This window comes from Nothobranchius furzeri, chromosome 13 (assembly GCF_043380555.1).
Source record: "Nothobranchius furzeri strain GRZ-AD chromosome 13, NfurGRZ-RIMD1, whole genome shotgun sequence".
NCBI lineage: Eukaryota > Metazoa > Chordata > Actinopteri > Cyprinodontiformes > Nothobranchiidae > Nothobranchius > Nothobranchius furzeri.
Genome location: NC_091753.1, coordinates 33,604,616 through 33,618,835, shown reverse-complemented (window position 1 = coordinate 33,618,835; position 14,220 = coordinate 33,604,616). Strand labels below are relative to the sequence as shown.

Here is a 14,220-nt window from a genome sequence, read left to right as displayed (position 1 = left end):
TTGTCGCCGTGATCATCGGTGTGAGAACGACACCCGATGTGGAGCTTTAGAAAAGCTTCAGTAAGCAAAGGCGTGGACGCATCAAGAGGCGACAGCGAGGAGAGCCTCACACAACAAGAAAGGCTGCTCAGTAGCCTGAAACAAAAGGAGACATGAGACACTCAGCAGAGGGAAATCATTCAACGCTCACAACGAAGCAGCTGCGCACAAAACAAGTTGACAGCACAATTATTAATTTCTCATCAGCCAGAATGTCTAACAGGACAAATCTACAAAGATAAAATAGCAGCTCCGCTTACGTCTGAGTGACTAATGTAATTACCGATCGCAGCATGACCTAACTTCATCACTTGTATTTACATAGCAATCACACAGAACTTCCACCTGGTTTCACTTTCAATCTTTACATTTAAATTGTGCAGCCATTGCTGACACAGGAAGCTCAGTTGTTGCAAATGTTCTAAGAAAGAGCAGCAAAACTGCTGTTCATTTATTGGTATTTCATCAAAAATGTGGTTTGAACGTCACTGAAAAGCATGTTAAACATTCACAAAGCTGCTGAAAATAAAAGCTTTGGGTCTTTTATCTGAATTAAAATCTACTGTAGCTGTAACAACATTAACCATCTAATTTGTCTAATCAGTAGCAGGATGTGTTTTAGTTTAAATTGCTCGTATACCCCATCATTTGGGATTTTATGAACAAATACATTTTTAAACATGTCTTTAATTTGTCCTCTTAGCATTAACATGTGTTGCCAGTATCACATTGGCTCTGAATGTGCAAGGACAAGAAACATTTGTGTGAAAATATTTATTTATTAGAGGTGTAGCGCCAGTGCCCTATACACTGGCACTACCTGGTAGCTGTTGCGGGTGGTCTTTACGTGTGCTTTAAGAAATGCAGCTTGAGTTTATTTCCGATGATGTTTATTATTTTGTCTGGTTCCAAAATGTCCATGATGATCCATTTACAGCAGTTAAAGTGGGTTTCAGTGCATGCGTTACTTGCCCCAGTGACAATCCGCAGAGTCCGTTACACCCAGCCACAGTCCTCGCCACACAGTAAAAAACTGTTTGTCCCATCCAGCCACCCCTGAGTCCAATCTGTGTTGGCTTAAGTAGGCTGGTGCTTCCACAAGCAATTAACCAATAATATGAGGCCAAGCCTCCTCTCAAGTGCACAAAAAGAAATGACACATATGGCTCCTACAAGAGGTTTTACCAGCATGAACTGCCTGGTCATAGGTCAAACATTCTCCCTTTGGATTTTGTGGTGGAGAGCAGAATTCATGGTTCCATCAGTTACTGTCCAAGTTCCAAAGAAGCTAATCAAACCCAGACCATCACACCACCACCACCATTTTTGTTTGTATGTATGGAGTTACATTGCTGTCATAAATTCTAGTAAAAGACTATTTATTTCTTACCTTGGGGCAGACATTCACGCCACTCACCTAATTAAACAGCTCGTTGTTAAAGTAAGTGATCCTCATACAACAGCTGTCAACAATGGTCGCTGCTCTCTTTATGAGGGTGGGACTGAGGTGAAAGTGACCAATCGTGTGAGGGCTGGTATCTGCCACCAAACAGTTACAAATAAAACTTATGTGGGAAAGCAAATCTGGCATTGAGAGTGCACACGGAAAAGGTTTAGGGCCACAAAAAAAAGACAAATATTCTCATTTTTATCTCGTAATTTTTACCTTCTTCACAGAATTCTGACATTTTACAATAAGAACTGTAAAAGGATCAAAATAGGAGGTAATGCCAAGAAAATTAACAAACCGTGCATGACAAATGGTGTAAAAAATGCATGCAAGAAAAAAGTTATTTATATATAAGGTTTTTGAAGCTTAGGACAAAAGAATCAGAGGTGAGATGTAAAAAAGTATAAAAACAAACTATTATGGATTATAAAACGTCAGAAAAGGGATTATTACAGTCAATTGTTAGATAAAAACAAGGATAACACAAAGAACACATGGGGTATAATTAATAAACTTCTAAAAAAGATAAAGTACGACCTCAAATAACAAATTACTTTATAAAAATCAATATGGATATTTATGATAAAAAATAAGTTGTAAATGACTTTAATACATTTTTTGTAAACATCGGCTAAAATTTAGCTAAACAATTTCCTAAAGTTAAAAATGATAATAATTCTGGAAAAATACTAAAAGATATTGTGGATAGTATTTTTCTTGATAAAGTAGATGAGAGTGAAATATTACAAACAGTGTCCAAACAAGATTTCAAATCATTATGTTGATATGAATATGTCTCTTGTGAAAAACATCATAGACCTAGTTATTAAACGATTTACATATATATATATATATATATAATTTATTAAAGGCATATTTCCAGAACATATGAAAACTGCTAGAGTAATACCAATCTATAAGGGTGGAAATAAGCATGAATACTCTAACTATAGGCCAATATCACTGCTTCAGCAGTTTTCGAAAAATCTGGAAAAATTATTTGTTGTTAGATTGAAAATTTTTATTAATAGGCATAGGGTTTTGCATATTAGTCAATATGGGTTTTGTTCTAATCATTCAACTGCAACAGCAATAATTGAAATAGTAGAAGAGATTTCAATAGTAAAAGATAATAAACAATATTTGGGGAGTGTTTTTGTAGATTTACAAAAAGCGTTTGATACGCAGGATCATGTAATATTATTAGATAAATTATACAAATACGGGATTAGAGGAGTAGCACGAGTGGGTCCGAAGTCATTTGATGAACCGACAACAGTTTGTGGAAATTAATAATATAAAATCCTCTCTATATATAATATTAGTTGTGGAGTACCACAAGGATTGGTCTTTGGACCATTACTCTTTCTTTTGTACATTAATGATATTGCTATGGTTTCTAAATGATCCAAGTGTATACTATTTGCAGATAACACTACTTTATTTTATTCAGGAGAAAATATAAAAAATGTTTTAAATGTAGTTGAAAATGAATTTACAAAAATTTAAATGTGGTTTGATATCAATAGGCTTTCTTTAAACATCGATAAAGCTAAGTTTATAGTTTTTTGTAGTAGTAAAAATGTGCTGATGTATCATTAAACGTTGAAGGAATTGAGATAGAAAGAGTAAAAGGAGTTAAGTTTTTAGGTGTTATTATTGATGAACATTTATCGTGGAAGTCTCACATAAATGCTATTAAAATTAAAAAAAAAATCTCGAGCTATTTCAGTACTAAATAAGACGAAGGAATTGTTGAACATAAAAGCTTTGTATATTCTGTATAACTCATTAATTCTTCCACATCTGACGTATGGGGAAGTGCCTACAAAACATTTACACATTCAATTTTTCTTTGACAGAAAAGAGCAGTGAGAGTTATTAGTGGAAGTGGATACAGGGATCATACTGATCCGATGTTTTCACAACTAGACCTAATGAAATTTGATAAACTAGTGGAATATCATTTATTAAAACTTATGTGCAAAGCACATAAAGGAGTTCTACCAATTCAAAAGAAATTTGTAAATAGACAAAGTAATTATAATCTAAAAGAAACTGATGTTTTAAAAAAAACAAGATTCCGAACAGCGATAATGGAAAAATGTATCTCAGTTAAAGGTGTCTATTTATGGAATAGTCTCAATGTCATGGTCTGTGTCTGCGTCTCACCTCATGTGTCGTGTCTGCATCTTCCTCATGTGTCTCCTGGTGTTCCCCATTTGCCCTCTAGGTTTCCCTCCCCAGACATCCCTCTCCCAGGTCCTGTGCTCTCTTGGCCCCCTCTTAGCCACGCCCCTGTAGTTTCTTTCTGTAGTGTTTTCCTTTAGTGTCGGCTTCCCCTTAGAATACTAGTTATGGTTCATGCCTTCTGGTCTTTTGTTTTTCTCTTAGGTCATTTTCCTTTGTTACAGCCTTTCTTTATTTAGTGTGTTTTTTCCCACCAGTGTTTTCTTCCTCCTCCCTGAGTTAGTAATTGTGTTCACCTGGTCCCTCTCCCCACACACCTGCAATTCATCTCCCTCTCATCTTCCCAGTCTATATAAGCCCTGTCTTGTCTCTGTGTGGTTGTCGGTCCACTGTATTGTTGTCAGCGTGTGTTCGTGCTCTGTCTGAGCTTTTTGTCTCAAGGTTTTTTGGTGCTCTAAGAGAGCTTTGGGTGTCCTGTGCTCCAAGACTTTTGGACTTTGGCTCGCTGCCTTGGATTAATTTTTGTTCTTTCATCCTATAAATAAAAGGATTTTTACTTTGAATCAACTTCTGCCTCCTGTCGTATGGGTAATCTGCATTTTGGGTCCTAAACATATCCTCAACGTGACACTCGACAGTGAAATAAAACAATCTAAATCATTTTCTGTATTTCAAAAAAGTGTCAAACATATCGTTATATTATTCTGAATAATAAGACCTTAAGTAGGCTGATAGACTTGTTTTGTGTTGGGGTGGGGGTTAGATGAACGAAATTCTTTGAGTTGAACGGCTAATGTCTTGATGTGAAAAGGGGGCAGATATAAGTTTTTGCTTCTTTCTGCTCCTTTTCATTTATGATTATTTGTGAACATGAATTGTTTTAATGTAACTTTTATTTGATTGATTGAATGAAACGAAATGAACAAACGAACGAACATTTTCCCTTGCAAACAGTCAACGTCGCATGGACGTGCAGATCATCTCTATATTAGGTCTGTCGGTCCAGACCACATCCTCAGTGACTTCTGAGGAAGAAAAAACTTAGAATTTTGTGATTAAAGTCAGATTTCTTTTTTCTTTCCTTTTTTCTTTTCAGTGCCCCCAATCCTCTTCCAAGCCTGTACGCTGCAACACAAGGGTGCACAACAAATTGTTTACTTGTTAAGAGTTTTATTGCATGTCACTGAATTAAGTTGTGATGAGAATAAAGAATTATTTTCATGTGTATAAACTTTCTTGCTTACTACGACTAAAAGGTCATTCAAAACTTTTATGGTGTAGCTTTTTAACAAATGTCCAGATTAAAAAATACTTTCCCGGCTTTGTGTTTCTGTTAATTTATGACTCCACGGGTGTTTCTGTCCTGTTTTTATTCTTACTATTTTCTCTTTAATTAAAGTAAAATATCTAGAAATCCTGGCGTTGTCTCTGCTGAACCAGCGGACTCAGAGGGGAACTGACAGACATTTGTCACACCATTGTTAAGTTTTACAACATCTGGCTTTGCTTTGAGTTATTCTCGGTGAAAATTTGGCTCTGAGCCCATAAAACTTGGCGTTGGGCTTTAAGTCTCACCAAACAGATAAGAAAATGTTTCATTGTGGATTTGGGAAATAAGAGAACAACCTGGATGCACACACACACACACACACACACGCATGTATACACCAGCCTTTTTTATACATAATTCTGCAGCTCTAGTCGCTTTCCTCTGAGCAATGAGTAAAATTTAATTAGTGAGCCATTTTCTGGCTTTATGGGATTGATTTACTCTATTTGGACTGTCAGGTGCTGTCTGTCTGGTTGTTTGTTCAGGTCTGGATTTCTGTTCCTCACCACTTCTGTCCATCATTCACTTCCCTCGAGTCAAACTGGGAAATTTTTCATGAATCACAAACTGTTGGATAATAAGTTTCACTCTGAATGCATGAGTAAACTTGTCCCCCTGCTCTCTTCACACACACACACACACACACACACACACAAGCATCAAGATGGTAATGTTCTCCCTGGTCCTTCCTCCAGTGGACGTGATTTAACCCTCTGGAGGCAGGCGCTTTAGATTTGCAACGTTAAAACCTACCTACCTGGTTACTCCACATACGTATTTCATGAGCATTTTTTATGTTTATGTTTATATATTTAGCAGACGCTTTTGTCCAAAGCGACTTACAAGTGATAATCGGCATGTTGCCCTTGAGGCTAACAACAACAATAACAACAACAACTTGACATCAATCATGGAGGGGAGGGAACAAGGAGTGGACAGTAGGGAGGGGGGACGGATGCAGGGAGGGTGCTAGTTTAGAAGATGCTCTCTGAAGAGCAGGGTCTTCAGGAGTTTCTTGAAAACCGGTCCGCTCGCTAAAACCAACTCAGAAGTACCCCTGAAGGACTTAGTTGTTCGTCCTTTTCCGGCACTCGCAGAGTACAGACGCTTCTGCTTTTGCTCCCTTATCTTTTTTCCCAAGGCTCGTTGTCCTGTCTGCCCACAGAGCGCTTCTTTGCATTTCTTCTGAAAAACCCCTATTTTTTAGAATGTATTTAACCCTTTGATGCATAATGGTCACTACAGTGGACAGGTACCCAAAATTGTTATTTATTTGTTTTTGCTATCAAGTACAGCTGTTGAAGACTTTATTGCATTTGAGCCCCTCCATTTGGACTTCAGTAAGCCAAGCCAACATATTTCATGCTCAGAATGCACACTGTCCACTGAGGTGGACATGTAATAAATTATTTGTAAATTATAAAATTTTACAAAAAATATTTGTTGAAATTTGTTTCATTCACACCTAAAGATGAATGAAAAAATTTGTTAAAAAAAATCATGGTTGAAGAGTTCATAATTCATGCATCAAAGGGTTAATTAATTGGTCATTCAATGCGATTGACAAGATTTTTTCTACGATGAGAACGGAGGAGGGGGCTCCCACTTGCCCGCAAGGAACACACGCAGCGAGATATATGCTCGATTCCTGGAGGGAGTGAAAGATCATATGCCTCTCTCAGTTGTCCATTGAGGATGTCGAAGATGTGTGGATATTTGGCCTGATGATCACTGAATTTCTTCTGATTGGAGTGGGAGGATATCTGGTTTTCTGGAAATTTGGGAAGACGGGAGCGATTGGAGGACGACCCGCACCCACAGAAAGCACCGTCCATGTGGAGACCTCACAGACTGGGACGTTACTCGAGGTGAATCGTAAGCTGGTCAATGTTCTAGCTGCGATACCGGTATTAGTGCGCAAAATGGATGTCATCTCGGAGAGGGTCACTGGACGGTGTGGAAATGTTTAAAACCTGAATTGGCTTCACTGGAGGACTTGAATGATCAGTTACAGACTTCAAGGCAGAGAGGAAAATTATCTCTGCCTGACCCAAACAAAGTCTTGTTATCCGAATCTGACGCCATGGCAGTCTTGTGAATGCCAACAACAAACCCCCACGAAGGAATGCAGACAGATGCTGTGACAACCCGACCCCCCCCCCCCCCCCCCCCCCCGCGCCTTTGGATTGGTGGACATCAGCCTGGCGAGGTCATCAACTTGCAGGTGTCAATGTGCTCTGTGCTCCTCCCAAGATCTCCCTCCCACCTGTGGCTACAGTGGCTGCTCTTGCTGGGGAAACAGGATCCCAGCCCCCCCCCCCCCCCCCCCGCCTTCCTCTCGGTGTCTCATGTTGTGAATTGTTGATGTTCGTGCTTATATGTTTGAGGCGTTTTATTTTATTTATTTATTTTTTTTTTTTGCATAGTAAAGCTACGCCCTGCCAGGAGTAAATCTGGCATGCCTTCTTTTCCCTCCCCCAATTTATCCTCATGTGATCCCCTTTTCATCTAATTAACGGTAGCGCGACTCTTGTTGCGAATGACCACAGTACCAATTCTTCTGTACTGAAACAATTGCCCCTCGGGGATGATTGAAGTTTTTCTCTAATTGAATTTGAATTGAATTGAATTGAAAACTTATTTGAGCCAGAGAGGGTTAAATTGACTCCTACTGAGAATGAAGCTGTTAAGATGATGAATGAATGAATGTATGAATGAATGAATGAATGAATGAATGAATATTTTGATTTTGTGTGTGTATGGAGAGTTTTTCTTCATCATGGCTTGGCTGTATTCTACAGTGCATGTGTCTCCAGTATGTTAGTGATGCTACTGGAGACCCAGCTCTGTTGGAATAACAACCAGGACCCAATGCAACGCTACAAGCCTCCCTCCTGGGTGTGTTGTCAGGTGAGTGTGTACATGTCTGTGGTGTTTCACCTTTAGCTTGATTAGCTTTGTAAATATGGAAGATTGTTATATTTGGTGAAATTCTACTCAATGCTGCCAAACAGTGTGATGAATGAAACACTGAACTTGTTAAAAGGCTTTTATTCAAAATGTACAAAATCCAGTTTAAAGTGGAGCTAATAGATTTTTTTAAAGACTTAAGATACATATTTTTTGAATCTGTGACCAGGTAAAACAAGTTCAGCTGGATGCCCAAATATATTATGGATTTTTCCAGAGCTTGACAATCCATCCTGATGCTGTAACGGATTTCTGTCAAATGTCTTTTGTGTCTTTTCCGCACCAATTTATGCTATTTTATTCAACTCAAATCTGTCATTGTCATAATTATACTTATGCTTTGATTTATTACATTTTATATAATAAACTATTTTCTTAGCTATTTCTTGTTCAAAATGAATGTTTATTTTAGTGTTTATGAAGACCTACTGCTAACAAATTTAAGAAACTTTAAAAATGCATGTCAAACAAAAGTATTGAAACTATAGTTGTTCACTTCACAACAGGTTTGCTTCCTGTTTTTGTTGCAGTAGGTAGACCTATAATAACATGATTTTGATGCTGTTATTTGCAGAAAATCAAAGTTATCCATACATTATTCTATTATCATGCCTACATGCTTGGTAATCCACATTGCTTTGTGTTTTGCTTTTGTCATGCTCGCTTCCCTCTTCTCTGAAACACTGGATGCAGGAAATGTTTTGGATGAGTTGGAGATATTATGAGGGAAGAGCTTAAATTGTTTTTAAGACAAACTTCCAGTGATTTTCAATTCAAACTAAATTAATATAGATGAAATGTATAAAACCCATTTCTCATTTTCCCCTTCAGACTGGGAATGAGTCTATGTTTCTTTCAAGAAGAAGAGTTTCAATTTTTGTATGTTTTGTTCACCAGTGATGGAAGGATTGAGGGAAAGGTAGACTTAGCAGTAATGAGGGTATTTTTCTAATCCATTTAGCTGAAGAAGAAAGCTGAAGCTCTTTATTTATTGGTTATTCTATATTCCGACCGTTACTTTTAGTCATGAAATTTGGATTGTGACAAAAAAATACTGATAAAAGCAGCATAGATACACTCCTTCCTATTGGTGGCCATGGCTCAGCCTCAGAGAAATGATGAGGACCCAAAACAAAACAAGTATGTTGCTGTTTCTAAATAAATTTCTATAGGCAGGGGGAGGAGGTCTTTAGTCATCTGCAAGTTTAATGCCATTACCCACAAACCTCTTGGTGCCAGATCAAGGTCGAGACTCTTAAAATGCAGAGCGGTTTTTTAGGATGGCTCTACGAACAATACGGTCGATAAGCAATAGTGGAGTTACCCTAAAGGCTGCAATTAGCTCCTTAAACTAATCCACACAGTCGACTCCTTACCAATGATTGCTTCTTATCTAACGTGACAAATCTACAATATTAGTGTCTAATCTGATGTGAGTCTAACAGGAATGTGTACCTTCAATGAATCCATCAGTGCTATCAAGCTGTAAATAATCTGCATATGATGTTGCTGTAATCAAATTCCCTGTTCCAGGAATCATAGATAAATGTATTTTATACAAAATGGGTTTGACGTTGACTGCAGAGGAATTCATCAGCTCCGGAGTGAGAGTCATCACAGCTTCCGCAGTTGGTATATTTAATCAAAAGAAGACTCGAGGCTGTAAAACAAATTGCTCATTCAAAGACAATACATGAGAATTCACTTTGTATTCCAGTTGGATATCAATCATAGGTATTTTATTACCATTAAAAAGCTATTTGTTTACTTGTAGCTTTGGCAGGTTTAATTGCTGAGGGGGTAAAGGGTCAGTAGTTAGAGGATAATCATAAAACACGATACACTGAATACCCAAAGATAAAAATGGTAGCAATGACAAAAACATAGCTCCTTTATTCTAAGTGTAGGGTTCGGTTAATTGAGTGCTTTAAGAGCTCAATATATATTCCTTCTACTTATGACCAATAAGCTGTGATACTCTATCTAAATATAGAATATCAACTCTGCTTGGTCTTTACTGTGTTTATCAGAAGATTGTAGGATTCTTTCTTTATTATGGAATTGTACACACTTTGTTATGATTCAGAAAAGAGTTGGGTTTATAAAAGTAAGAATTTATTTTACAAACAATTAAAACATGACAAGTTAACTAAGCATTTACTTTGATGGATGGAACTAAAGGTGATGTATGAAACCTAGGTGTGAATGCAATGTTAGTCAAAACTTCCTTATCTAGGAGAGCTGAGTTCTGGATGTAAAAGAATTTGGGTTGCGCTAAGCTATGAAGTTGATTATTATCAAAAGCACATCAGACGCTGTCTGTGTGTCTACTTCACCCGTTTTTGGAGACCCTCTTGGTGGATCCGAAGGTCAGAGAGGTCGGCTGACCTCTGGCGCCGAAGGGCTGTAGAATACCGTGGCACCGACGCTTCAGTCTAGAGATGTTTCGGGTCACGATAGATAGATGGAACTGCGCGTCTGGGAGTCTGAAGGAGTCTAAACAATATCAGCTTGTTCTGCAGGAACTGTTTGCTGTATCAGCTTCGCAGGTGCAAAAAGATTTTGACGACGTGTCAAAAGCTTTGATGGGTTGAAGAGGTGTTGCTTCAGATAGCCGGTCTGAAACTTTCTAGAACTGAGAGATCACCCGAGAGTGATCCAGTTTTGATGTTCTCATGTTATGATGTGTGTAGCCAACCAAAGGTTGACAGGTTTGAGAAATGTTACCAAGAAAATCAGAAACACGCCTTCTTTGATACGGATGCTCTGACTGGGGTAAAGGACTATTTGTGTCATGAGTTTAACTTAACCTTACTTTGTTTTTGTGTGAGTGCAAATGGTGATGACCTTGTCATATTAACAAGCTGAAACGTATTTCAATCACTGTAATCATAACATAACAGTCATTTAAAACTTCAATCATTGAGCACAAATTATTGAAATGTTTCATTATATTATAATTATTATAAGTAGCAATAAAGAAACGTTTATTTAATGATTATCTATCTTATAAGTTGTAGAAGTTCATATCAGATTTAGGAAATCATTCTTTGACTTAACAACTAATCCGGGATGCAAGTGTTAGAGAGAATAAGGAACCACCTTTTGTCAAGCTTTTTGACAGGTCTATTGTTCTTTGACCTTTATGCCCTTTTTGCCCTTTCCCCCAAACCACCTTACGTCAAACTTGACAGGTGTATTGTTAGTACCCGGATATTGTGTAAACATGGTGCGGCGGGCGTACATGCGTCATTTACCCAAACAAAGCTATTCAGTCAAACATGGCCGACGAAGAGATAGAATTCTCACTGATTGGACTTACGTTAAGCATAATTCTGCACACACGAAGAGGCATAAGATACCTGGATGATGAAGCTCAATGGCTAATAAAGGAATCACGGAAGCGGTGTGAAGTGCTCCGTCGTGCGTCTATGAGACGGTACCGTGGGAGGCGAGCTGCCATGGTTCGCCGCATGCTACAGGAGCGAGCTATCTAGGTGCACACAGCGTCCCCCTGTCCCCTCCTCCTCCCTGTTCAGAACTCAACCTCACCAGTCTGAAGCAGCCACCCTGTCCGTGACAAGTCCGGTCCTGTTACTAAGGGCATCGTCCAGTTTAATTACTGAAAAGGTTATCTGGATGTTTGTATTCGGACACAAAGGTCTTAAGGACAGAGTCCCGAACATTTCCGTTTTTCATGGCCTGTCTGAAGGGGGCTTTAGTGTCACATTTTGAATAATTCAGAATGCACATTTTACAGCAGAGGAAATCATCATTATACACACACATTCAGGCATTTGTCTCAGCCACCCTTATTTCCAATGTGACTCATTGAGTGCGTTTACATGCAGCCAGTAACCCTTTTAAAACCCGAATATTCACAATAACCCGGTTCCGCACGGCCATGTAAACACCGCCAAAAACCCGGATATGCTCATAACCGGGTTTTAAAAACCCGGTTACTACACCTGGGGTAACCCTTTCTTTGTGATGTTTTAGAAAGTGTTTTAAACCTCACCCTCAGCCAATCACGTTGTTCCCATTCAAGATTTTTTTTTAAAAAGATGCATAACTGCAATGTTAAAAACCCTATCGGAACCATTATCTGAAGCACACAGCAGTGTCAGGTGAGTTTACTCAAACTGCATTTTCCAATGTTTTTTCAATCTACCGACATCTAATCTTTTTTTTTTAGCCGCAATTGTCTTGTCCTCGGGTGAAAGTGAAAGGGATGGGGAAATTCCTCTTTCTTTTTCGCACGCCGCCACCACCACCCCCACCAACCCCACAAGATGCGTTTAGCCAGCTGGACAGAGTGTTGAACGAACTCAGAAAATGATTTTTTTATACGTAATTTAATAACGTCCCTTTCAGCTGAGAAACATCTTATTTCTCAGAAGGACAGGAAGGGAACACACACGATCAGGAATGCCCCTCGCAGCAATACGCAGCAAGTCAAGACTTTATCCCACCCACACCTCGACACTGTGACGAGGGGGTGGCGTCGCAGTCAGATCAGCATCCAGTGACCAACAATCAACACACTGCGGCCGCGCCCTCCCGCTGCCGCCACACAGAGACCCCGTAAGTGTGTGTGTGTGTGTGTGTGTGGGGGGGGGGGGGGGGCTCAAAGGGGGCCTCGTCCAGGGAGTAATTCCATGTAGAACTGCCACTGGTGGGCATCATTGTGAATGGTTTTGCCGCGTGTGCATTAGCGATTTATGCAAACGAACAGAGACCTCGCTCATTAAATGTCCTGATTATAATCGAATATGTGAAAATTTAATTTGTTTCAAAAACACAAAACACCTGTATACAGACCTCAAGCAGACAGGGCTGTTTCTCCTTTGCAAATTGCTTAAAAAATGCATGAGTTGTAAGTGTGTTTATTATATTGCTGTAGGTAAAGCCGGTTCAGAAACACGTTTGTGCTGCATCTAAATGTACCATCTGCAAACAGCCGGCAGTCCAAGGTCATCAGTGCTTTATTCAGCTTGAAAAAAAGGATGAAAGATTAATGGATAAAGTTATTTATTATGACACTGAAACATTTTTGGATCAGAACGGTGCGCATACACCGTTTTTGATCTTTGCAAAATCCGATTTAGGCGAGATTTGGGGAAAATATGGCATAGGATGCATTCAAGATTTCATTATGCAGATGAGGCAGCCTAAATTCAGCAATTATACATTTATTGCTCACAACGCCAGAGGGTTCGATGCCTATTTAATCCTGAGAGCCATGATCCAATTAAAAGTTGTACCCAAAAATGTTCTCATGCAAAGCTGCAAGATCCCATGTTTTTCTGATCCAGATTTTGGCTTAACCCTCTGGAGTCCATGGACGTGTATACGCGTCTTTTGAACAGGTCTGATTTGGGACGCTGTAGCAGCAAAACTCCGCCTCCCTGAGTTTCGGTTCCAATTCTCACTGATGGAAGGAGGTTTTGGCTCAGAATCTCACGATACTTGGCCCCATTCATTCTGTCCTTAACACGGATCAGTCGTCCTGTCCCCTTAGCAGAAAAACAGCCCCAAAGCATGATGTTCCCACCCCCATGCTTCACAGTAGGTATGGTGTTCTTGGGATGCAACTCAGTATTCTTCTTCCTCCAAACACGACGAGTTGAGTTTATGCCAGAAAGTTCTACTTTGGTTTCATCTGACCACATGACATTCTCCCAATCCTCTGCTGTATCATCCATGTGCTCTCTGGCAAACTTCAGACGGGCCTGGACATGCACTGGCTTCAGCAGCGGAACACGTCTGGCACTGCAGGATTTGATTCCCTGCCGTTGTAGTGTGTTACTGATGGTGACCTTTGTTACTGTGGTCCCAGCTCTCTGCAGGTCATTCACCAGGTCCCCCCGTGTGGTTCTGGGATTCTTGCTCACCGTTCTCATGATCATTTTGACCCCACGGGATGAGATCTTGCGTGGAGCCCCAGATCGAGGGAGATTATCAGTGGTTTTGTGCGTCTTCCATTTTCCGATAATTGCTCCCACAATTGGTTTTTTCACACCAAGCTGATTGCCTATTGTAGATTCACTCTTCCCAGTCTGGTGCAGGTCTACAATTCTTTTCCTGGTGTCCTTCGAAAGCTCTTTGGTCTTGGCCATAGTGGAGTTTGGAGTCTGACTGTTTGAGGCTGTGGACAGGTGTCTTTTATACAGATAATGAGTTCAAACAGGTGCCATTAATACAGGTAACAAGTGGAGGACAGAAAAGCTTCTTAAAGAAG

At 39.5% G+C, this 14,220-nt stretch overlaps 1 protein-coding gene across 3 annotated transcripts in view; it reads left to right on the top strand.

The window, feature by feature from the left end:
- LOC107380473 (cGMP-dependent 3',5'-cyclic phosphodiesterase) overlaps positions 1-14,220 on the top strand; it is a 264,584-nt gene that overhangs the window by 190,561 nt on the left and 59,803 nt on the right. Inside the window, exon 1 of one of the 3 annotated variants that reach the window (XM_015951733.3) lies at positions 7,821-7,919. The exons of the other annotated variants lie outside the window; for them this stretch is intronic. Within the exon in view, the coding sequence (XP_015807219.1) occupies positions 7,827-7,919 (93 nt within the window). The 5' untranslated portion in view covers positions 7,821-7,826. Of the gene's footprint in view, positions 1-7,820; positions 7,920-14,220 lie in introns of those variants that run through there. 3 annotated transcript variants of the gene reach the window in all.